The sequence below is a fragment of the Megachile rotundata genome, chromosome 10 (assembly GCF_050947335.1).
Source record: "Megachile rotundata isolate GNS110a chromosome 10, iyMegRotu1, whole genome shotgun sequence".
Lineage (NCBI taxonomy): Eukaryota > Metazoa > Arthropoda > Insecta > Hymenoptera > Megachilidae > Megachile > Megachile rotundata.
The window spans coordinates 9,734,129-9,749,872 of record NC_134992.1 but is presented as its reverse complement, the minus strand read 5'-3'; the positions used below and the strand labels follow the sequence as shown (position 1 = coordinate 9,749,872).

At 36.7% G+C, this 15,744-nt stretch overlaps 3 protein-coding genes across 5 annotated transcripts in view; 1 reads left to right on the top strand and 2 right to left on the bottom strand.

Annotated features, from left to right (window-relative positions):
• LOC100882138 (neural cell adhesion molecule 2) overlaps positions 1 to 10,119 on the top strand; it is a 307,105-nt gene extending 296,986 nt beyond the window's left edge. The window contains exons 11-14 of the mRNA XM_003701829.3: positions 377 to 685; positions 1,993 to 2,319; positions 2,736 to 2,920; positions 3,584 to 10,119. Coding sequence (XP_003701877.1) covers positions 377 to 685; positions 1,993 to 2,319; positions 2,736 to 2,920; positions 3,584 to 3,856 — 1,094 coding nt within the window. The 3' untranslated portion in view covers positions 3,857 to 10,119. The remainder of the gene's footprint in view (positions 1 to 376; positions 686 to 1,992; positions 2,320 to 2,735; positions 2,921 to 3,583) is intronic.
• On the bottom strand, positions 6,659 to 11,847 carry LOC105662071 (testis-expressed protein 47). Of its 2 annotated transcripts, XM_076536639.1 has the most exons (6): positions 11,487 to 11,847; positions 11,321 to 11,422; positions 11,150 to 11,260; positions 10,594 to 10,752; positions 10,318 to 10,486; positions 6,659 to 8,062 (listed from the first exon to the last, which is right to left on the bottom strand). In XM_076536639.1, exons 2-6 carry the CDS (start codon positions 11,417 to 11,419, stop codon positions 7,968 to 7,970), a joined length of 633 nt encoding a protein of 210 aa, XP_076392754.1. In that variant the 5' UTR covers positions 11,420 to 11,422; positions 11,487 to 11,847; the 3' UTR covers positions 6,659 to 7,967. The 2 variants fall into 2 exon arrangements, with proteins under 2 accessions (XP_076392754.1, XP_012137423.2); XM_012282033.2 differs by having other exon boundaries at positions 11,321 to 11,847.
• Positions 11,848 to 12,034: 187 nt separating this feature from the next.
• On the bottom strand, positions 12,035 to 15,153 carry Nup44A (nuclear pore complex protein Nup44A). Of its 2 annotated transcripts, XM_003701828.3 has the most exons (7): positions 14,930 to 15,153; positions 14,618 to 14,844; positions 14,394 to 14,550; positions 14,018 to 14,279; positions 13,709 to 13,939; positions 13,352 to 13,639; positions 12,035 to 12,500 (listed from the first exon to the last, which is right to left on the bottom strand). In XM_003701828.3, the coding sequence occupies exons 2-7, from the start codon at positions 14,726 to 14,728 to the stop codon at positions 12,323 to 12,325; spliced, it is 1,227 nt and encodes a 408-aa protein (XP_003701876.2). In that variant the 5' UTR covers positions 14,729 to 14,844; positions 14,930 to 15,153; the 3' UTR covers positions 12,035 to 12,322. The 2 variants fall into 2 exon arrangements, with proteins under 2 accessions (XP_003701876.2, XP_076392753.1); XM_076536638.1 differs by lacking the exon at positions 12,035 to 12,500 and having other exon boundaries at positions 12,638 to 13,639.
• Positions 15,154 to 15,744: the final 591 nt, after the last annotated feature.

Sequence of the window (15,744 nt, the reverse complement as noted above, 5' to 3'; positions counted from 1 at the left end):
TACACACCCGTATGTGTATGTATACATATACACATAATGCACCTAACGTATGCATATACATACATACACATACATGTACATATGTATACATACACATACACACACATATGTATACATATGCATATATTACACACACGTATGTACATGTATGCATATACACATAATGCACCTAACATATGAACCTCCTATCACCTTGTACTTGCAATAATTAGCAATGAATAAACCGTTCAGAAAATTGTAGGTTAAGTTCTCTAAGATATCCCATCATATTTGCAAGTCGAATGAAGCAGTACAAGTTCCACAATTACTCTCATATATCATCGAACAAGAGTACAAAGATTGATGAACAGAAACGAATTAGAAATCTCTGCCGCAGGTCGACCGGATATGGTTCACAATTGCACCACCTCGAACACGTCGACCAACTCGTTCTCCATACGATGCGCCGAGGGTTTCAACGGCGGTCTCCAACAATCCTTTCTTCTCGAAGTAAGGGAAAGCAACAGCCAGGAATTGCGTGCCAACCTGTCGTCGCCCGTGCCGCGTTTCAGCGTCACACACCTGGAGTCCGGCGCCCTTTATCAGGCCTGCATTTACGCGTACAACGAGAAAGGGCGCAGCGAAGCGATGGTGGTGCAGGCCGGCACTTTGAGGCTGCCTGAAAAACAATTAACTTCCGAGTCAGGTAAACGTAAATCAAGAGCCTGTATTTTATTTCTGAACGTTTCTACCTTGCCTCCGTAATTTTAGCGAAAACATGGAACGGATTTACAATGACCTTTGTTTCATTCTTTGCGAGTGTTTCAGCGAAAATTGCAAGATCGTAAATTTCATTTTCTATGCAATTATTCTTCTTCCGAATTTTTGCGTTTTGCCAGTTCTTTGTAATTTTACGTTTTGTTGATGCGGGTTTGCTTTGATGGCAATTGTAAATGAGATTTTAAGTGGAGTTTGTGTACGATCTTTTTGGTGGTTCTTGGAGTTTGCAATTTTAGTTTTTGGAAAAATATGGGGGGAAATTCGAAGGTTGCAGTTTCCCAAGGTTCTAATTTCCCAAGGTCCCAATTTTCCAAGGTCAAAATTTCCCAAGGGCCCAATTTCCAAAGGTTTCAATTTCTCAAGGTTCCAATTTTCCAAGGTTCTAATTTCCCAAGGTCCCAATTTTCCAAGATCCCAATTTTCCAAGATCCAAATTTCCCAAGGTCCCAATTTCTCAAGGTTCTAATTTCCCAAGATCCCAATTTCTCAAGGTTCTAATTTCCCAAGGTTCCAATTTCTCAAGGTTCCAATTTCTCAAGGTTCCAATTTCCCAAGATTCCAATTTCTCAATGTTCCAATTTCCCAAGGTTTCAATTTCCCAAGGTTTCAATTTCCCAAGGTTCCAATTTCCCAAGATTCCAATTTCTCAATGTTCCAATTTCCCAAGGTTTCAATTTCCCAAGGTTTCAATTTCCCAAGGTTCCAATTTCCCAAGGTTTCAATTTCTCAAGGTTCCAATTTCCCAAGATTCCAATTTCTCAAGGTTCCAATTTCCCAAGGTTCCAATTTCCCAAGGTTCCAATTTCCTAAAGTCCCAATTTCTCAAGGGTCCCAATTTCCCAAAGTCCCACTTTCCTAAAGTTCCAATTTTCCAAAGTCCCAATTTCCCAAAGGTCCCAATTTCCCAAGGTCCCATTTTCCCAAAGTCCCACTTTCCTAAAGTCCCAATTTCCCAAGTCCCATTTTCTCAAGGTCCCAATGTCTCAATGTTCCAATTGCGCAAGGTAACGTCTGTCAGCAATTAAGTCATTCAAAGATCACGTTTCTAAAATTTGACTGAATTGTTTGAACAAAAGAATTCAACGAAAGTTCAATTAATGAGAGACTGAGCTCTTCAACTAATTTATAGTATAACAAATAATTGGAAGTTTGCATAAGAATTTCGAGATAAACGCCCCGATTTAAGGGATGAAAGGCAAAATTTCCCTAATCGTCCCAAATATGCGATTCCAGAGCGACCCAGGCAGAACAACAGATTAATGCCGATGCTGAGCGTGATGATCGGCGTGGTGACGGCGTTGATCATCGTCGGTGTGATAGTGATGGTGGTACTTAGGATTCAGCACACGCAAGTGGACGAACAGAGCAAGTCTCAGATGGAGGATCACAGCAAACAAACGAAGACCATTCCGATTCAACGTGAACTGAGGTTCCGCGAGGGTAGCAGTCTGCTCACGGATGAGAAGCATCCTAGCAGCCCCTTCAGGAAACTCGAGAGCAGCGGTGAGATAAGCGAAAACGACGAGAAGAATCCTGATATTATACCTCAGCAAATCACTGGTTCGTACCATCTTTTTTTATCCCCGACTTATTGAATCAGATTCGCGAGGAATATTAACTCTTTACGCCCGTATTTCACCTGGTTTCCTATCGTTTCGCGGATCTAAACGTCCGCCATTTGCATTCACCTCGCGCTGCTTTCACGACATGGCGGCACTAACAGATTTAAAATTTTTGCGTTGCTGACAGACTTACAAATTTTTTAATTTAATTAGATTTGAAAATTGCAAATTTTTAAGCTGTTAAATTTATGGATATGCAAATATATTTTTCTAAATCCTCAAATTTGAAAATTTGTTAATGTACGAAATGATGACTAAAATTTTAAATTACATTTAAACTTGCAACGAACCAAATTTATATTGTAGTTAGAAATAAAATTTGAGGTGAATTTGTAACGAATAATTATTGCGCAGGCGACGAGCCGTCGGAGTATTTGAGAAAGAGGAGACTAGTTTCGACGATCGAAACATCGCCATCGAGAAGTTTACTGGAGCACTCGACGGTTACTTCCGGTCACGGAAGTTACGTCGGCTATTGCACCATTCGCAATGGTATGCCGTTGCACGAGTTCTCGAATCTGGCGACGAAACACAAAAGCGTAAGTTCAATTTGCCCTAACGCGTTCTCATCATTATCCTTCCTAGTTCATTCCTCCAACTATGCCATTTCAAACTAAAATCAACCCCTCTTTATTTCAACTCTTTCCCCGACTAAATTGCCAAACTCGAGTGTCTGCGCCATTTTCGGGCGCACATTCTGGCGATGGGATTCGAATTGCTCGACTGCGAAATCCTATGATATAATTTCGTGGGAAATTGAAACTAATGGTTCTGAAAGCTTGGATAGAGAAATAATAACATTTGCGGTGTTATTATGTATGCAAGTTTTTAATATACACTTTAAAGTTTGCTAATTGCAGTGCAATCATTTTTGGAACTTTAAAGATATAAATTCTTTTGTAATTAGCTCAACATTTTCTCGTAATTTTACAAGTAACTTTTCTGATTTTTAACATAGTACACGGTTTTATCGTTCCATAAGAAGACGAATATTTACAATAACAAATTTTTATTTTTGAAAAATATTCAACTTCATATTTTGAAAAGAACACATACTGAAAATAGAATGAAAAGTTTCCCATCGCAAAAGAAATAAAATACCGAAAGTAATAAAGGCATTATTCGTTCGGATGCACCGAGGATAGCATCCCACGAGGTCGTAGCTCAAAGAACATCAATCATCCGACATCGATAAACTTTAGTTCCAGCCAATGGTGGGTGACGACTATCAGAGCGGTGTCTGCACTCTGCCAAGGCAACACTGGCCAAGCCAAAGCGTTCAATCAATGTCGATGACGATGAGCCCTCCGATGCTGTACACCAGCTTGGGAGTCGTCAGTAGGACCTGTCCGAGTGGCACTCTATTGACCAAGGACGTGGAGGCAAGGATTCCCGGTCAATGTTGCATCCAATCGCAAAAGGACGGCAAAATGAGCACCCCGATCGTGATGGCCAAGCGAGAGAGCTCTGTGTGACATTTTTGTCTTACGCAGACCAGTGATCTATGAAGTATGCGTATATCGATTATGATATTTCTTGTCGGATACGCAATCGACGACCGAAACATCGCTGGAATGTATGGATAGATAATAAAGAATGTTTTTCCAACTTGTTCGTAACGTTTGGTTAAATGTAACGATCGTTATTAGATCTTTTCGAAAATCTTTGCGTGTTTTTCGATGGACGTTATCGCGTTTGTACTTCGTTTTTCTAGAATGGAGGATAAATTAAATGGTTGATGATGTACAGTATATGGAAAGGTGGGCTTTTGTTCGGGGAAAATGGCGATATAGGAAATGGAACTCTGTTCAGCACTTGGGAATTGCTATGCATTATAACAGAATTGCGCGAGAAATGTCGGTCGATTTTGCGAATAACGACTCGGCGATATAATGCGTGAAAAATTGGCACGTGACGTCTGAAATGTAGTGATATAATGGGTGGTAAATCGAAGCGCGACAATACATGGCGCGTGGCGATATAATACGTGGTGTATCAGAACGCGACGATATATCGCACGGTGATATATGGCGAGTGGCGTTGTAACGCAAGCGAAATCGGAACGTGGCGATATAACGCGAGGAAAGTCGGAAGATGGCAATATAACGCGAGACAAATCGGAACATGGCGATATAATGCGGGGCAACTCGGAATTGGTGATATAACGTGAGGAAAGTGGAAACGTGACATATCGCACGGCGATATATAACGCGTGGCGATATAGCGCGAGCGTAGTCGAAAAGTGGGGATATAACGCGAGGAAAGTGAAAACGTGACATATCCCACGCTGGTATATGGCGCGTGGCGATATAACGCGAGGAAAATGGAAACGTGACATATCGCACGGCGATATATAACGCGTGGCGATATAGCGCGAGCGTAGTCGAAACGTGGCAATATAACACGAGGAAAGTCGAAATGTGGCGATATAACGTGAGAAAAGTTAGAATGTGGCGGTATAACATGAGAAAAGTTGGAATATGGCAATATAACGCGAGGGAAGTCGGAATATGGCGATATAACTCGTGGAAAGTCAAAACATGAAATATCGTCCGGCGATATATGGTGTGTAGTGATATAACCTGTAATAAATAGGAACGTAAGAGTATATGACTCGCGGCGATATAACACGCGGCAATTCTACGCGTTATAATATAGCAATATAAAACGTTGCAATTCAATCCCTGGCGATATAACAAGTAGCAATTCCTCGCGTGTTTAACATGCAGTAATATAATCCGTGGCAATTCTGATGGTATAAGTGAAAATATAATGCTAAATATTTTCACGCGAATAATTCCCTCTCCCTATATCGCCGTACCCGTTAAAGAAACATACGATACTCAACACTGTACATTGTTCGAGGGTCGTTTGAAGATATTCGATTGTCGCGTGTAGGAAAACAACGCGAAATGAACGCGCAACTAATCGCAGCACGCAATCGGAAAATAAGGTCGGTTTATTTCGAACGTATTCATTTCCTTCCCCTTACGCGATGGTATCGCGAGTTTGTAAGTCTCTTTGATTTCGATCAAGTGCCCTTTTTACATTGAACGGACGATTCTCGAGCCACCGCGTTTGCGAATGTGTTCGCAAAGTAACGAAGTTAAAAGGAAATAACAGTTTTGTGGAAAGCGTGCGTGTGCAGTTTGGGAACGAATTACCGCTAGAGAATAAACTTTATTATACATATGCACGCGTTTCTCGCGTGCTGTACATATTATCTTGAATACGGAGGATATTTTATACAGATTGCTAGTATTAAATGAAATTAAAAGAAACGAGCGACAGAGAGAAAGAGTGAGAAAGAGGAATGAGAGGCAAATGTTTATTCCCACCTTTTACTATGAATAAAAAAAAATGAAAAAGCATTGTACAATTCGTCTAGTCGATGTAAGTATAAATAATGTATAATTGCGTAAATCGAAGCAGCCAGAGTAACGTGCACTGAGGATGTTCTATTCAAAAAAAGATCGTGATTGTTCACAGTCGATGGGAACAAGAAATTTTTCTCCGTGTGTGTGTATATGTTCGATGTTCGTCCAGGATGAAGGCAATTCGGGAAACGAGGACACAGTGACATATCGTACAGCTTTTCCACCATCGAAAATCGAAATTAACGTCAGGAGAGAACGAACGTGCATAGGAAAAGAAAAAGTGAAGAGGTTGCTTTTGTCGGTATGCAGTACTCTGAATTTCATTGTATGATTAAGTATCTGTATAATGTATAAAGTAACGATTCCCTCTCGAGCAAACGCGTCTCGAAAACGGGGGGAAAAAAGGGAATGAAAGGATTTGCGATTGTTCTTCTACTATTGTCTTTAACGAAACGATAAGTGATCCTCACGAGAAGTTTGTGTAAATATATATCGAGAGTTAGACGTTCTTTCGAGATCCTCTAGATGAATGTGTTCTTTTTTCAAACGCTAATTAGTCGTTAAGTTTTATCCTCGGAGACACGGTGTCTGACTGTAATGTTTAAAACAAGATACGAAAAACTCCAAAAAGAACAAAAAAAAAAGAGAATATGACGAAGAGATAAAACGCGCGAGAATATCGCGAATCTCGTTATTTATTATTGCCATTGATGGAATTGATGTCGGCGCGTAGCCAGTGTACTAACGGGAATCTCGATAATCGTTACGGAAAAAACGCCTATTTCTTCTCGTATTTCACGTAATTCACGCCAACATGAGAGAACACAACGACGGACGCGGTTCGATTCGTTTATGCGATCGATCCACGCGAATTAAGTCTCGAACGCAAACTGCCATATGGTCTTTTCATAATTTAATCATTTATTATAGTACTACTAACGAATTACAATGTTCATAATTGCCGCGTCATCGATTTACAAAATTCGACATTTAATCACTAAATTCATTTCATGTATCGTTTCAGAAAAGGTTCGAGTATACTGGCAAACGATTAAAAAATTTTAATTAACGAATGAAAATTAGGTTGTCGAAAGTTAATTCTAGTAAGAACATAATAAGAATGTTGTAACAAACTTTTGCTAATGTACAGTCGCGTGAAATAATGCTTTTTTATCTAGGGAAATTTTCAGAATTTATTTGAAAATCTCCCCTTTTAGAATATCTTTGAAAATCTTTTTTTGTCATAATTTTTTTGTGGTTCTATTAGTATATAAGATTTGATTTTGATCTTCCTAAAATATAGGTAGGATTTCCCTAGACTTCCCTATAATTACCCGAAGCCTAAGATATCTCTGAAATTTCCCTAGACCACACTATTATTACCTGAAGCCTAATATATCTATAAAATTTTCCTAGACCACCCTATAATTACTTAAGGCTGAGATACTTTTAAAATTTTCTTAGACCTTCCTATAATTACCTGAAGCCTGAAATACCTTCAAAATTTCCTTAGACCTCCCTATAATTACCTGAAGCCTGAAATACCTCTAAAATTTCCCTAAATCATCCCTATAACTACTCAAAACTTAAGTTATTCCTGAAATTTCCCTAGACTTCCCTATAATTACCTGAAGCCTGAAATACCTCTAAAATTTCCCTAGACCTCCCTATAATTACCTGAAGCCTGAAATACCTCTAAAATTTCCCCAGATCACCCCTATAACTACTCAAAGCTTAAGTTATCCCTGAAATTTCCCTAGACCTCCCCATAATTACCTGAAACCTAAGATGTCTCTAAAATTTCCCTAGACCTCCCCATAACTACTCAAAACCTAAAATATCCCTGAAATTTCCCTAGACCTCCCTATAATTGCCCAAAGCCTATCCTCAAATATCCCCAAACATCCCCAAATGTCTCTAAACCTCCCTATAATTACCCAAAACCTCTCCCTAAAATTTTCCCAAACCTCCTTAATTTTCGACAAAATAAAAAATGATCCCCGCACGTGACTGTACACTTCGTTCGCCAATTTACTCGCCAGCTCAGCATTCAAGCATTATTTTCAACATCCACAATTCGTTAACCGCACGGTATCAAGTCAGGTGTGGATTACGTCTGGGTTAGGTTTGATCGCGTGCTCGTGCGAGGGTAACTCGAGTAAATTTGCAAGACTTCACTGAAATCGAACCACCATTCGTACGTTTGCTTCTAGTGCTTGGATATCGTCAAATCGTCGCTTCGACGGACGTCCTTCAGGCAACCGTCGCCAAACATGAAATCGTGGGGTGGCGGCCAGATGCTATCTGCAAGATAAACGTTCCCCGGTCTTGCCTCAAACTATTCTCATTGTGCAGAATCATTTGGTCAGTATCCGGAGTATCTTGTGGTCTTTGTGTGCGTGCCTTGCATCGTTCGATCTTTACAGAGTTTAGATAAAAGTTCTCCTATTGCTTTCGATGGGTGATCATTATCGCTGGGTTATACACTGTTCGGATCGATGGAGAGATTCGGGAGAATCGGCAACGGAAATACGTAATGGAATGTGAAGGCTTATGAGAGTCATAGGGAATTGTAGAATGAAATTATCGAGCTGAGTTGTACTTTGGTTACTGTACAGGGGTGGGAAGTAGAGGATGTTTTTATAGGAGGATTCATGAGGGAAGTAGGGGAAATATTTTTAGAGAATTTGCAGTTTTTTTTTATTTGGGGTTACTTAGAAAAATTTGATGACTAGGACAGAGGTTTTATTTGTAGAATTTTGTGGGTTGTAGTTTAATGGTATTTAATGTCTCAAACTTCCACTTTCCCAAAGTTCCAATTTCCCAAGGTCCCAATTTCTCAAGGTTCCAATTTCCCAAGGTCCCAATTTCCTAAGGTTCCAATTTTCCAAGGTTCCAATTACCCAAGGTTCCAATTTCCCAAGATCCTAATTTCTCAAGGTTCCACTTTTCCAAGGTCCTAATTTCTCAAGGTCCCAATTTCCCAAGGTTCCAATTTCCCAAAACCCCAATTTCTCAAGGTCCCAATTTCCCAAAGTTCCAATTTCCCAAGGTCCCAATTTCCCAAGGTTCCAATTTCCCAAGGTCCCAATTTCCCAAAGTTCCAATTTCCCAAGGTCCCAATTTCCCAAGGTTCCAATTTCCCAAGGTCCCAATTTCCCAAGGTTCCAATTTCCCAAGGTTCCAATTTCCCAAGGTCCCAATTTCCCAAAGCCCCAATTTCCCAAGGTCCCAATTTCCCAAGGTCCCAATTTCCCAAGGTCCCAATTTCCCAAGGTCCCAATTTCCCAAGGTTCCAATTTCCCAAAGCCCCAATTTCCCAAGGTTCCAATTTCCCAAAGCCCCAATTTCCCAAGGTCCCAATTTCCCAAGGTCCCAATTTCCCAAGGTCCCAATTTCCCAAGGTCCCAATTTCCCAAGGTTCCAATTTCCCAAAGCCCCAATTTCCCAAGGTTCCAATTTCCCAAAGCCCCAATTTCCCAAGGTCCCAATTTCCCAAGGTCCCAATTTCCCAAGGTCCCAATTTCCCGACGTCCAAATTTCCCAAGGTCCAAATTTCCTAAAGTCCCAATTTTCCAAGGTTCCAATTTCCCAAGGTTTCAACTTTCCTAAAGTCCCAATTTCTCAAGGTTCCAACCCTCCTAAAGTCCCAATTCCCCAAAGACCCAATTTCTCCAAATTTTAATTTCCCAAAGTCCCAATTTTCTAAGGTCCCAATTTTCCAAAGCCCCACTTTCCCAAAGTCCCAATTTCCCAATTTTCCAAACTCTCAATTACCTAAAAGTCCCAAATACCCAAAAAATCCCAAACTCCCTCAAAAAAGTATAAAAATTGATCTTAACCTCCTCGATCAAAGATCCCACCCCGTACAAATGAACAAAGTACCAGTCCTCCAAAGAGACTATATTAATCGTTGACTATCTCTATATTATCACGTTACAAGAAAACTTTACTAAAAATTTCTATAATTTATCGATTGACATCGATTTTTGAACTTCGCGCGACGACCACAATATCCAACAATACCGACCATTCGTTCGCACATCATTCGCTTCGTTACTAATGTATCTTACAGTAGCCAGGGATAAGCGCCAAAGAAAGAAACCTTTTTTAGATTGTTAAGAATACATGGAAACAACGTTTTCATCTGTATACCGCCTGTACATCTAAAAACGATCGCGTCTGACCAGCTGCTTTTGCGAAAGAACAAAATGAAAGAATAAGATCGTTAAATCATTCGAACGAAGTTTGTATATGTAATTAGTTTAGCGATATCCGACACAAATTTCATGTACCCCGTAAAAAAGAGACGTTTTTTTGATATTGTAAATACTCTGAAATAAATAATCGTTTTTATTCAACGCTGCCTTTTTGTCGACCCATTTTTTCCTGCAGGAATTAAAAGAAGTTTAAAACCGAAGCTTGTAAATTGGTATTCGATATTTATAAATTGTAAAGTAAAAATCGATAGCTGTTAATTAAGGGTGGATTGATGTAAGCTAGGGATTATGAACAGGCAAGTCCTTGTAAAAAGGTGCAATTAAAGAAGCTGGTATTACCTTGGTACAAATTAATGAATGGGATTGTGCAGTGTATATTAAGGTAGTTTTCAACGGTCAAAAGAACGTGGCTCTTCGCATTCAACAGGTACTCTATCAAGGTACTCTCGGGTAAAACTCGTAAAAGCTGCTCACCCAAGTTGTTTACCACGTCTTTCATGGGAATTGACTTTTTTAAAAATACGAAAAGATGTTATTTATAATGTGGAACACTTATAAAGTTAGTTTAAAAAATCAAAATTAATTTGTACTAGTTTTATATGACGTGTAACTTACATAGTCGCGGTCTATGTTTGTGATGTAATCACAGAATCGATACACCTTCTTGAGACAATTGCTCATTTGCTTTTGAATATCTTCCACTTCGTACGATTTCGGTATGTCGAATAAGGAAGGTGGTATTGTGAACACGTGGAACCATTGTGTGAAAAATCTCTGTAAATTTGAATGTGGCAAATGTAATACAAGTTTGGTATACTTTCGTTATATTGCCAATGTTACACTCCGTCATATACAGATGAAACTACAGGGTGTCTCACAAGTAGTGCAGGTCCCTCAAATGGGGGTAGTTTTAGTAGTTTTTGAATTATTAAGAAAAAACGAAGCTTCAAACCCCATTTTTGCGAAGGGAAATCCACTTCAGGGACCTACAGTTGTGAGACACCCTGTATGCATTATATCACCACGCATTAAATCACCACATGTTTTACTCCCACACGCTAAAATTGCATAACAACATGCAAAAAACACCCCTTGACCAACTCAATATTTCCAACTTCTATAATTATCCTCTCAGTCCTAAATGTGGCCATATAACGAGAGTCTACCTCACCTGATGAACATGAGGGTAAAACGGAAGAAAAACCGATCCACCAAATTCAGGATCCACATTGTCACTTTCGTACAAAATTTTGAAATGCTTGTAAATAATTTCTTCTGATGCCTAAAATTCAAGATTAATTTCGATTAAAATTAAATTATAATTTTGGTAATATTCACTCACTTCTAACACATGAACATAATAGTCTGGATAAACGAGGAGCACTCCAGTGATTGGAATATTGTCGTATTCGGTTTGTAAATGTTCTATTACGGATTGCATGCTCTACATTATTTACAGAAATATTTTTTATTATTTCAAATATGAATTGCTTCTATTTGTTTAATACCTCTTCCAGTTGAGAATTGTTACCAGTGTATTTTCCTATATAAGTCACGCGCGTTATGTATGTAATCTAAAAATGATATACAAATATGATAATATAAATGAATATTCAAATATATATATATGGAATTAATAAATAATATTGCATTATACTCATCTTGCCGGCAGCGCGAAGATTTTTCGTCACTACGTCCAGCAAACTTTGTCTCTCAGGTTCAGTTACTCGTTTCATGATGTAAACTTTTGATGTTATTTATCACAATAAACAAATATCACACTCTACGCATATTTCAAATCATAAAAACTTATTTTACTAAACAGATTCACGTAATTTTTTGGGGTCCCCGTTCAAAGTCTGTTGACGTGCGTAGCTACGTTGTTTATTCAATAAATAATCGATCGAAACATTACAATGAAATTATCGAGCAATTTTTTAATGTATACCAGGTATTTATTAGTACATTACATTACAAATTGTCTTCTGTTGAACACTATGAAACAAATACAGATAGGTATAAACTTATTTTACAGAGATCAAATAATATGAATAAACACTGTTGTACGTAATTTTATTTGACTTAAATACAAATAATGTCATGTAATGATGTAAAACAATGTAAAAAATTAAAATTCTTTAAAATCAGTCGAAGCAATTAACTGTTTACATGTGTATATATGTACATAACATTAACACAATGTTAACGGTGATATAATACTTCATTATTGCTAAATTTCTGTGAATGCAATAGATGTTTAAAAAATATTAACTTTTGTAGATTTAATACAAAATAAATATTAAGCTATTTTTAAGTACAAGTAACTTAGTAATGTTACTCATAGCTACTTCTTTGCTTTTGGGTATTCAACGATTGGAGGTGGAGGTGGAGTTGGTTCAGTAGGATTTCCCAGCCATACGGATTTGCTAAAACGACCTTTTATAACGGGTGTTTGCCATTTATTGCTGCACATAACTGTAACCGTAGGCTTCTCTGCAGTGACTGTCGCTATAGTTACCGCTCTGAAAGTGAAATATAATTTATTTAGAGAATTATATATTAATGCTAAATAAATGTTAAGGAATTTGTCAATAATTCATTCATCTTATACCACATGTTACTTAACATTTTAAGGTAGGAAGAAAATAAAAAGATATACTTCAATGTACAGAGCATTTATTAATTTAAAAAATGTTACAAATTGAATACGAAATATTCCTTGTATAATCATCTAAACTATGTGACAACATATCCAACTTTATACACACAGTATTTCAGTATTTACAATAATTCAAACACTTGACAAAAATATGTAGGATTTAATCAATTGATGTAGTTAAAACATATGTAATGAATCTTCATATATTACAAAATATATATTTGCAACTAATAACGTTTTCATTAAAATGTTTCTTACCACATAAAAATCTGCTGTCGCAGTTTAAGCAACTTTTTAAGATATAAACAAACAAATGACAAATTTCTTATTTCATCGATAATATTAAATAGTTGCAGATTAACAAAAGATTTCATACAAAAGCTCTCAATAGAACATACATTTTGTATGTATTTTGTCTAACAAAAAATTTCTAAAATAGATTGTGCTACAAAAAAGAGAAGACATTGTGCTACAAAATGATAATTAATATAAACCGGAGCCGAATTACTGAAAGTAAAAACTGTATAACTGTTTCAAAATAACGATAATTATTTTTTTTATTGTATAAATATATATTCAACAAGTTCTGCATAAATAGTGCATAATTGTAAGAAATAAACAGTATGAAACTGTTAATTACAGCAAAAAATAAATGAATTTTTCTAATGCCAAGGCACTTGGTTTGGATGACTGATGGAACCCAATTTGTAGTACCTTGTGGTAGAAGGTGTTTGTTGTGTCCCTGACGAATGATTGGGTGGCGTTGCCGCTGTAGGCGTTTCGGCGCTTTGTGCGGAAGTGCCATCACCTTTCAAGACAGCAACACATTTCCAATTGTTAATATAATTATCTTTCCATAACCGAACACAGCCATCATCTCCTGAACTCGCTAAAATAGTTCCCATAATGTTCCAACACACTCGCCATACGGTGAAGTCATGATCAAAGAATTGCGCCGCAGTCGAAATTTCAAAACGAGGGGCACCGCTTTGTACACTATCCCTGCATCAATAATAATTTCTTGTAACTATTTTTTATTGTTACTTAACCATGCTTGTGATTGGTACTTACATTGTAGGTTTCAATGTAATTATCCGTACATCTTTTGATGCAACTGCTAATGTATGGAAACTTCTACCTAAATTTGGAGCAAAAGCAATATCATGAACAGGATCAACAATAGCTAATGTTTCCGTTTTTGCCCATCTTCTACTACTTTCAGAGTATTCATATATAAAAACTTTTCCACCAGCTGACGGGTTTGGATCATCGCTTCCAACTGCTATCATTGGAGGATGTAACCTAATATTTGTGACAATTCATAATCTGTTTAATAATAATGCGCAAATGAAATATAACTTTAGTAATAGATTACTTTACCTTGATAAAGATGGATTCCACGTGAGACAACTACATTGAAGTTTACAACTAATATCATGCTGCAAAGTCCACTGACTTAAATTCATAACATCTGGAGCTTCATAAATTCTAATTACTCCATCTTCACTACAAGTGGCTAATAATAAGCCTAAAGTTTTAGGTGCAAATTTTACATCGGTTACGGATTTCCTAGAATCTACTAAATTTGTTCTTCTAACCCAATGTCGCATTCCACGTTCCCCTGGGCCTGATCCCTCTCCGACTACAAGAAATATAGAATTTAATTGTATGCATAAATTATATAATGTGTAAATTAAAGACCTCTGTAATTTACAGTGCCCTGATATATAACTCTATAGATTAGCTGTAATCTAACCTATTTCTTCCCATACTGCAGCTGTCCTATCAAAGGAACATGTGGCAAGAACTTGACCAAATTCTGGATGTGCCCATGTTACTTTCCATACAGAACCACTGTGTGCTTTCCATGATGCAGTTAAATGCCAGTTACCATGTTCATCTTCATCCCAAACCTATACAAGTGTCATAATTTTAATAAATTATCAATATAAATATGAAAATTAACATTAAAATACTTACTTTCACAAACTGATCACTGGAACATGTTGCCATTCGTTGTCCATAAAAATCATACGCGATATCGTGAATCAAATCTTTGTGTTCAGCATTAATACTATGTGCTTCGAACATTTTTATTGTATTTAAAAAATTATTCAACAAAATAATCTTCAGTCAACAATTTTGGCGCGTATTTGTGTACTGTATAGGTTAGGATCTGATTTTGAATTCTTGCAAGCTTTAAAAATCTATATAGTTACAGATCAATATATTAATAATTACATTCTAATAATGTAACAAGAAAAACAATTATCTAATTTTAGTATTACTTACTTTGTTTAATATACATTTTTTATTTCTATTATTTTACAAAAAGGAGGGAAACAGTACCCGATGTATTTAACATTATTAGCATTGCTTACGAGTGTTTCAATTTTACAAAATACATTTAAACATTTAAACAAAATTATTAATACTAAATTAATAAAAGAAAATTTTATCTAAACTTCAGTTTCTTGATATTATTTACTATCACGAACCACGGACAAGATAAATTGTAGATTTCAGAAATGCTGGTATATGTACCATTTAGTGGTGAAGTGTAAAATTAGGTTTAAAACACACTTTTGTATTTATTAATTTTTTTACCTTGTTAATATTTATGAAACATTCTAAGCATTCTAAAATCGTTTAATGTTATTATTTAGAGTATATTATTGTCTTGTACTTCTTGTAAGGTAATAATAATTTGTGAAGTATTTCAAATGTAATTCCATTAGTTCCTGCTTGCAACTCATAGGTGGCTAATCATTTCATCCATGAAACGCAGTTTTTAATATTCTCGTTTCTGACGCTTTTATCGAATTATGGAATTATTTAGATGCATTGGGATTACAGAATATTCTACTAATTGCAGAAGAACGTAAAAATCAAGGATTTTAAAGATAAATGGTATTTTATCTTTGAGTAGTATCATCGTTTGCTGCTAGATGATGTTAGTGCTGTCATTTTCTGAAGATATAAACGCAAGTTTCAACAATCACATCAAAGGGAAGATTTCAAATTACTTTTAACTTTTTAAATTATGTAATTTGCAATAAACTATTATTTCTTATATCATCTTAACAAATTGCTACAATAATTTAATT

Bases quoted from the DNA above. Each gene is read 5' to 3' on its own strand.
- LOC105662071 (XM_012282033.2), bottom strand. From the start codon at position 11,419: ATGCAATCCGTAATAGAACATTTACAAACCGAATACGACAATATTCCA. The intron at 10,753-11,149 runs GTGAGGTAGACT...TCAAATTTACAG, and splicing joins TTTACCCTCATGTTCATCAG to AGATTTTTCACACAATGGTT. The intron at 10,487-10,593 runs GTAAGTTACACG...TTTTTAAAAAAG, and splicing joins CAAACATAGACCGCGACTAT to TCAATTCCCATGAAAGACGT.
- Nup44A (XM_003701828.3), bottom strand. From the start codon at position 14,728: ATGTTCGAAGCACATAGTATTAATGCTGAACACAAAGATTTGATTCAC. The intron at 13,940-14,017 runs GTAAAGTAATCT...CACAAATATTAG, and splicing joins TGGAATCCATCTTTATCAAG to GTTACATCCTCCAATGATAG. The intron at 13,640-13,708 runs GTAAGTACCAAT...TTATTGATGCAG, and splicing joins ATTACATTGAAACCTACAAT to GGATAGTGTACAAAGCGGTG.